Source organism: Drosophila santomea, chromosome X (assembly GCF_016746245.2).
Source record: "Drosophila santomea strain STO CAGO 1482 chromosome X, Prin_Dsan_1.1, whole genome shotgun sequence".
NCBI classification, from domain to species: Eukaryota; Metazoa; Arthropoda; class Insecta; order Diptera; family Drosophilidae; genus Drosophila; species Drosophila santomea.
Window position 1 is genome coordinate 18,727,017 of NC_053021.2, and position 9,087 is coordinate 18,736,103.

At 43.8% G+C, this 9,087-nt stretch overlaps 1 protein-coding gene across 1 annotated transcript; it reads right to left on the bottom strand.

The window, feature by feature from the left end:
• Positions 1 to 1,275: 1,275 nt before the first annotated feature.
• On the bottom strand, positions 1,276 to 2,735 carry LOC120456736 (endothelial lipase). Its single transcript, XM_039643725.2, has 4 exons — positions 2,542 to 2,735; positions 2,332 to 2,486; positions 1,786 to 2,262; positions 1,276 to 1,706 (listed from the first exon to the last, which is right to left on the bottom strand). Exons 1-4 carry the CDS (start codon positions 2,733 to 2,735, stop codon positions 1,276 to 1,278), a joined length of 1,257 nt encoding a protein of 418 aa, XP_039499659.2.
• Positions 2,736 to 9,087: the final 6,352 nt, after the last annotated feature.

Consider the following 9,087-nt stretch of genomic DNA (forward strand, 5'->3'; position numbering starts at 1 on the left):
CAACAACAATAACAACAACAATAACAACAACAATAACAACAACAACAATAAAAACAACAGTGGCAAGGAGCAACGGGAAAAGGCAAGAACAACTCGAGTGGAATGTACAACGGGATAGCTGCACTCAGGGAAAAAACGTGTGAATTGAAACTAATACCAATATCAGATTGATTAATTAAGTTTAATAGCAATATTATGCAAAAGTATGGATTACAATTTGAAGTCTGCCAATTTTATGCATTTAAAAGAATCGTTTTAAACGTACGATTTACATAGTTCTTTTAATTGTGCTATGGGAGCACACATTTTTTGCAGTGTAGTGAGTGGGGCGCGGGGGGCACGGCCGCAATGGACTGCAAAAATATTAACTACCTTTTAGCAAAAAGCGGGCCAAGCTGACGTCAAGTTTTGTAGAAAATTATGTTTTACAATGCGAAAATTGAATTTCAGTTTATTGTTTTCTGCTCCCATGTTCTTGTTCGACCATTTTCTATTTTCCATTTTCTTTTTTCTCGCTTTCTTATTTCTGCTTTACGATTAACTGTTAAATGCAGCCGACTTTTCGCCGTTTTGTGGCTGCAAGTCAACGACTTTTCCATATGTGTGTTTGGCTTGCTTGTTATATTTTCATGCAGTTTACAAGAACATGGCGAAAACCGGCTGGCTGCCAAATTGACCGGAAATATTTACTACAAAGCTGTTGGTTACAACACACAAAAAAAATAAACCGCTCCTGAGACTTGGACTTGTATTCGTTGAGATACTTTGGAGGATGGCGATGAACTCGCTTAAGATTTTAAGTAAGCTGAAGTAGTAATCCGCTGTCTTTTTCAAGGAATATTTCTCAGAGGAAGGTATAAGTAATATCTTATAAATTGAAATAACATTATCCAGTTACATATTATTATTGTGTACTTTATGCACTAGACTTTTTCTCAGAATATGCTCATTGCTGATTAACCCTTACGCTGTCACGTCTTTCTTGCACCAACAAAAAATGATTGCATACACTTAGGCTGCGTTTATTTTACTTTGGAGGATGTCTTTTTCAAGGAAGTGGAAGTTATAAATAATATCTTATAAAGTGAAAGAATATTATCCAGTTACATATTATTATTGTGTACTTTATACAGTAAACTTTTTAAACTTTTTCTCAGAATATGCTCGTTGCTGATTAACCCTTAGGCTGTCACGTCGCTCTGGCGCCAACAAAAAATGATTGCATACATTTAGGCTGCGTTTATTTGACTAACGTTACTAACAAAACACTAGGAACTACTTATTCGCGCACAGCGATCTCTCTCTCTCCCTCTCCCTCTCTCTCTCTCTCTCTCTGCCTCTGTCTCTGTCCCTCCGCTGTCGCTCTCTCGCTCGCTCCCGCCGCCGCCAGCTGTTCGTCCAGAGGCGCAGCACAAGGGGGCTCTGGCCGCCCTGACTGACCTTCGGCGATGCCTGGCGCCCCACCCCGCTCAACCAGTTGCTCTGACGCCTCTGCACGTACGGCTGGTGGGGGGCGGTGCGGAAGTAGAAGCTCCCCTGCGCCCGCCGCTGCGAATGGATCCCGAAGCGCGCCTTCCGGTTGCCATCGCAATATCCGGCGGAGAACTCGCGGTAGCTGCCGCACTCGTAGCCCACGAACGGGTACTCGGGATCCATCGATTGGCGGAAGAAAATCGCCGCCGCCGAGTGACTGCAGGAAACGGGATCTGCGGAATGATAATATTTCAAAGGTATAATAATATATCAGTATCTTCAATTAGATCAGCAATTGTAACAGTAACTTACTGGTATTCTGCATGTCGCGCAGATTGGCAAACATCTTGCAGTTCGTCTGTGGCGCCCTGCCTCCATTGGGATAGAAATCGGCATGGCCGCACTTCAGACTGGTGCCCAAGGAGCCGCCGGATGTGTGGAGCACCTGTACGAACTGGGCATCACCGGGATCCAAGCGGTACTTGGGCGCCACCTCGGCGGGCAGCGAGAACAGCGGTCCAGCGGGATCCAAGCCAATGATCTGCTCCACCTGACCCTCCAGCACAGCGCCCGCATAACCAGCGGCATGGGCACCCAGACTGTAGCCCGCCAGGGTGACGTTGCTCCGATGAAAGTGATTGGGACGCAGCTCCTCCAGGGCCATGATGATGCCAGCCACCGTTAGACCCACGTCGAAAATGGACATGGAGGCGGACTTGTAGTCGTTCTGCGACAGATTGCCCCAGTCCACAACGCACACATTGTAGTTGGAGTCGAAAAGGGTCCAAGCTGGGGATAAAATCCGAGATTCATATGGTATTCCAATTATATATTATGTGTATAAGTAAGTATACATACTCAGCAATAATTCTTGCACCCAATCCTTGCTGCCCTGATCATTCCAGCCGTGCAAGAAGAGAGCCAACTTTTTGTTGGGATCCAATCGACGAAATCCTCGAAGGTCTCCAAGTTGCAGATTGAAGTGCACTTCATTGCCAAAATCCTTAGCTGATCTGGAAATAAATAGTTATATATTATGGAAACTGCACACAACCGAAACCCACTTACATGGTGCGGCACTCGAAGACGATCCCATGATTGAGATGGGCGCGTTCCAGGCTATTCCGCAGCATGGTCTCCTGGAAATAGCGGAAGGCCTTCATCATGGGACTCCAGCGGTGGAAGGCCTCGATGCCCGGCACATCGCCGAGCACGCAGAGCAGGCAGCCAAGGAGCAGCAGGTGTTTCACGTGGGCGGGCATGCGGTCAAAGGGTCATGCACCACCGAAAGCCACACGGAACACACCACGCGCACACACAATTACACTCACTGTCACTGAGCAGCACCAGAACAAAAAAATTGGGGAGTAAGTTCAAGAATCCGAATATCCAAGAATCCGAATATCCAAGAATCCGAATACCCAAGAATCCGAGATCTCAAGACGGAAGACACGCTCTTCTGGACCGAATGGTTTGCCCCGTGGCTGGCTACTGAAGAACCCGACTCGCTTGTAACTCTAAAAGAGCCGTGAAGACGATGATCATCATATTGCTGATCATCGTGATGCAAAAGTACACTGAAAAGAATTCTAGAAATCATATCTAAAAGATAACATAAAAATATATACATATTTACATATATAAGTAATTTACAATAACCGTTGCGACTTCGGCTGAAGTAATTCAGATTTAATCACTTCTGTAGATCTACAGTAGAAGGAGTTAATATATTTTCTCGCAGTGCATGTGCTGCTGATGACCCTGCTTTCGGAGAGCTCTAAACATCTTTGGCGTTCTTGGCCGCGTGTTTGCACAAGTGAAAGTACAACGAGCTTGTAACGACTTTTTGACTTCGATTTCGATTTCTTTCGGCTGGGAATTCGGCTTTGGGTTTTCGGTCTTTGGTCTCTGGTCTTTGGTCTCTGGTATTTGGTATTCGGTGCTCGGCACTTCACTGATCTTGACATAGAAGCCATAGAAGCAAACGGTAGCCACGAATTTTTGACTTGTCACGGCTGTTGTTTACAGTTTACAGTTTATAGTTTATAGTTAATAGTTTACTTTGGCAGCTGAGCAAACCGAGCCGCGCACCGAAATCAATAATAAAAACGAAAGACAAGGCGGCGCATTCAGGCCTCATTTCGTATCGAATAGGTTAATTTTAGTGCAGTCATAAACTTCAGAGGGAGTTGATCTGGGCACACGCTTTCTCGATGCAGTGAGAGAAATAGATGTAATCTCAAGCGAGTGGATCCACAGCATATTTCTAAAGACTAACTTCAAAACGATGTTATTATTTATTTTCTGATATGTATTATTATTTTAAGTGAGTGGAGACACAGCATATATCTAAAGACTAACTTCAAAACGATGCTATTATTTATTTTCTGATATGTATTATTATTTTAAGTGAATCGAATTTTTTTTCAGTGCCTTTTGCGGCAACCCAAATGGCGGAGAACTTACAAACTTTGACCCAAAACGCTGTTCTTTTTTTTTGTTTTTATGTCGCGCTCATAAAATATGTTCAGCTCACAAGAGATAAACCATAAAATAATTCCGCCCTCCGCCCTCCGCCGCCCCTTGCCGCCCATATTATTTTTATCTTTTTGGCCGAGCTTTCTAACCAATATGTGTTAAACGAAAGCAAAGAGAGAATAACGCTAATGATGCGCAAGTAAAGTGCCAAACGAATTTCGTTGTCTTCGCCCTATTGTTTTTCATCTAAATCTTGGGAGAGCCCCAAAGCTTCGTCTTCGCATCGTCCACTATCTCTATTTCTACTTCCCCCCTTTCTTCTGGCTTTGTTTTGGCGATTTCTGCTTTTGGCAGTCGATCAATTTGCATATCTATCTGTAGCTTCTTCTCCGCTGTCCACTTGTCCACCTGTCCACCTCTGTATTTCTGTTTATCTGGCCTCAATGTCAACTTTATGTTCAACACTATCTATCCGGCCGAATGAAATACTCGTATGGTAAAGACGTGCGCCGCCGATTGGAATGTATTTCAAAGTTTTAGAATTGATTGATAAATGCATAAAATGAAAGCTCGACAAAGATCAATGTTGAAATGGATGATAGAAGAAAAGAACTCTGGACATTAGGTCTTGAAAAATGTGTTTCATTTTATGGTCAGTTTGAAAAGATATTAAAAGTCTTTAAGTGTCAGCACAAAAAAAAGAGAATAATCAAACTACGGATATTGTAATGAAATTCATAGAGTTTGAATGCATGAATTTCATTTGGTTCTTGGCAAAATGGGACAATCGCTTTTCCGATTAAATATTCATGAATGATCAAAAGTTTTTTGTTCGCCACCCCTCCCCCTCCACCCCCGAAAATGCTCGCTGAATTTTCCCAGCCATTTTCTCCGAGCTTCCTTTCATGCACTTTGGAGTTTTGCTCTCCATTGTTTTGGCCATTTTCTTCATGTGTCTCTATCATTAAGGCAGAGTGCGGCTTAATTGTTGCCGCAGACAATGGCTGGATTGTTATGAGCAGGGGGTGTGGGGGAGGGGGGATGCCCCCAATAGGCGCCCCCCGTTTTGCCCACAGTTGCGTCGCCTATTAAGCAGCATCATAATAATAATGTGTAACAACAAGAGCAACAACAACAGCTGCTGGCAATAACTTTTGCATACGTACTAGTATGTGTGTGTGCCCGAGCTTATGTGTGAGTGTTTGGGGACGCATTCAAAGCAATTTCCACAATTTTCGTATTGTTTACTTAATTAATTCTGCACAAAGATTTTCATTTGCAACTGTGTGCGAGTGTGTGGTGCTCGCAGATGTTTTGTGGTTATTACAGCAAACCAACAACACTCGTTCAACACTCCCGATATATATGTATGTATACCCCCTTAACACCCTTCACACCCTTCATCCAATATCCATTCGGGCAGACAAAACGCGTAATGAGTTTATAACATTTAATGAATCCACAGCCACCGCCGCACAGCAGCACAATGCGGCGTATGCGTAATGCGACTCTCAGCGAGGCGACAGCTTAAAGGCTCCTTAAAGTATGCAACAAGTCGCCGACGAGTGCGGATAATTACGGGGTATTTTCCGGGATTTTAATTAGATTAAATTCATGCAGCAGACTTTAGTGGCGCTTGAACATAACCATTAGCTAGCCACGGCTCACCATTTTCATTAGGGGAATTTTAATAAAATTACAAAATCAAATTACGTGGTATTTGCCAGTGCCAAAATGGTTAGCAAAATGCCCTGCAAGAGGTTCAAGTAACGTTTAAACCTATAGTTCTTAAAGCCACTCTTTGTTATAAACCAACCTCTGCTGGTCTACTTTCGTTTTGCCACGCCCCCTTTCTCTGCAGTCTCCCATTTCCAGGCTTAAAATAAAGCGAGTTCAAAGTGCTCGGCGTTACCATGTGAGTGGAAGTGGAGTTTGGCTCCTGTTTTCCTATTTTCCTCTTTTCCCGGCTTCAATTTTCAGTATTTGCAAGAGAAGGAGAAGGAGGAGTTGGTGTGGGCGTGGCAGCAGCATTGACTTTCGATTTGTTGTTGTTATCTTCCGCGAAGGGAAACTATTTTACCGCTCAATTGATTTTGCAATTTATTTGCGCGCATTATGCGAGAGATGGAGTTAAGGGGTGTTTGGAGGGGGAAGGTGATGGGGGGGGGCTATCTATATAGACGGCAGGATAGATGTTGAAACTCACACGTGTCCTGGGCCTCGAGAACGGAGCAAGGAGCACAGGAGGTTACTGGTGGCATTTTCAATTCTATTTACTCCCAATAATCATCATCAATGTCAGTTTCGCCAGCACTAAAATGAAAATAAAAACAAGCCAGGCAAACAATTTTTGTTTTCCTCCCAAGTACTCGATACTCGATACTTGACTAGCTCCCACAACAACAACAACAACAACAAATACAGTAACAATAACAACAAAACGTCAACAGGATCATGGCCAGAAGCCGACAGGAACAAGAACAATGAAGCGCAGAGAGAGACAGCAGGCGGACTAGAGAAAGAGAGGGGGCGACTTCGAAACGCATTGAGACTTGATGTTTATATCGATTGCTGGCAATTTCGTGAATTACAACAGACAAACACTACTGCCGCGTGACAGGGACGGCTATATTTGGTGGAAGGAGAGCGGCATATGTGAGGGGGGCGCACTTGAGACACGTCGTCAGCGACGTGAGCATGTAGCTGTAGCTGTAGTTTTTTGCCAGTCCCGTCGCCTTTTTTGTTTTACTATTGCCGTTGCAAGCACTGCGAAAATTTAGTTTAGTTGCAGTTTAATGTTTAATCTACTTTTAAGTAAAAACCCCTACTGCATGTCTATGTTATAGTTAAATGCTGCGCCAATTGTATCACACAGTTCCTGTTTAATATATAATCCTTACCATTATTATCAACACAGTTTTCTTCAGTGTAATTGTTGTTGTCGCTGCGTTGCCATGTCGCAGGCGTTTGTTGAATCGCAGGAGTGGCGGCGCCTGGGAGGACAAGTAGTGTCCGGGTCACCAATTCAACAGTCAGCAGTCACCAGTCGCAGTCGCAGTCACAGTTCCCGCCTCCCTCTTTTACAGTTAGCACCAACGGCACTGTCACACACACACACACACGCTCACACACACACGCTCGAACACACACACGCACTAAGGAGTCCTGAAGGACAACGTAGCGGGAAGGTAATCACAATATGCCAGAGTTCAGGCGACAAAACTGTTTTATAGGGAAAGTAGCTAAAATATACTTTAAATTGAAGTATTTGTTTTTGAACACATAGATCCAGTATTCTTAATCACTTACTAAAGTGGCAAAAGAGTGCAGCACTATAGCTACAAATGTTGCAAGTACAGCTGCAAGCATTTTTTTAACCTCTCTGGCATTTTTGTATTCGACCAACTTCTTTTCTGAATATTTTTTTTTTCTCAAAACCGAATTGTTTTCCAGCATTTTATTCGCCTGTTGTCAAATTCTGCTGCTGTGTTGCGATTTTCCACGCCTGATGCCTTGATACTTGACTCTGCTCCAGTTGCTCTCTATCCCCCCCCCACGCCTCTATCAGTGTCCTCATTTCATTCTGTCCTGTTCCGCCATTCACCTCACACACACACACACACACACACACCCACACACATGCAGGCTGGCATGCACTCGGAGACAAAACTAAAACAACGAATTACGTTAAATCAGTTTTCATACCCTGAAAAAGAAGGCTGCTTAAATAGTTAAACTTACTACTAATATTGGGCATACTACATATTGAAAATATAAAATGGATTCTTTAGTTAGTTTGAGTAATTTCGGTTTACTTACAGCAACGGTGCTTATGCAGATTATCCATCTAATATTATCTACTTTTTGTGTTTATTTATTGCACCCAAAATCCCCTGAAGCTTAATTAAATAGCCGTGAATTAAGTCCGCCTACTTAAAGGGTATTCAATGGCTGGCGCTTTTGTGCGTTTGCTGTTATTGTCGCTGTTCCCTACGCTGAATTGTCTGAATTGCCGGAGGTCCTTTATCCTGCCACCCATTCGTTTTTTACGCTGACGCAGGAGTGTGTTGCATACTTTTCGGCTGGCATTTGTTTTTATGCGCACGTTTCACGTTTCACGTTGCCCGTTATGTGCTTGATTGAAGTTTGTCTCAGCTTCTTCCTTACCCAGCCCCGCCTCCTTTACCCAGCGCCGCCCCCTTTTGCAAGTACAATGTTTTTAAAGCTTGCGTATACATATTGAAATACATTTCGCGACGCGCTGGTTCAAGTGGCAGCCAAAAATTATGATCACTTACATCATAAAGGGTATTTTGCACGTATGTAGGGTGGGGAATTCGAAAAGGGGATTTCGGGGATTGGTGGCAGCTTAGCGGCAAATCCGCTTGTCGGGCGCACAAATACAAATAGATATGCGAAATACACACACACACACACACACACACACACACAACTACAAGTACAAGTACAAATAAAAATTAACAACAACGAGTAAGCAGCTCACGCGCTAAGCTCGCATAATTTGCACAAAATAACAAACAAACTCCAGCGCACAAGCACACATAACATGCTTAAAAATAGATTACAATGGTATAAAGTTAACAATGCGATTCGCCCACACGGACCACGCCCCCCTCCTCATCCTACTCCTGCTCTTGCTCCCTTACATACAAAGACCAAAAAAGGGGGGCGGGAATGGGGGTGGCAAATAAATTCACTCGCGGGTCGCAGCGCTAAAAACGCAAACAAAAATTTGCAGCTTTCTATCGCATAAATAAAGTTTAAAATAAAGTGCGAATGAAGAAGAATACAGGGGGGAGGTCAAGGGAAGGCGAACAACCGCAAAGTTCACACGCAAAGGCGTGCGCCACGCCCCCCTTTCCGCACACCCACACACACATACGCATACATACACACGCAAAACAGAGGCACACAGACACCCGAGCACACACACACAAACAAACGTCATTTAAAAGTTATTTGGACGCTAGTTGGTGTTTATGTAAAAGTAGCTCTCGACCTGCCCGAGGCCAAAAAATCCTGGCAAAAGCGAAGGAAAATTCGTGGGGGGAAAATGGTGGAAATTGAGACGGGTGGTGGGGTGCGAGAACAGAAGAGGAAACAGGGTGGCGAAAA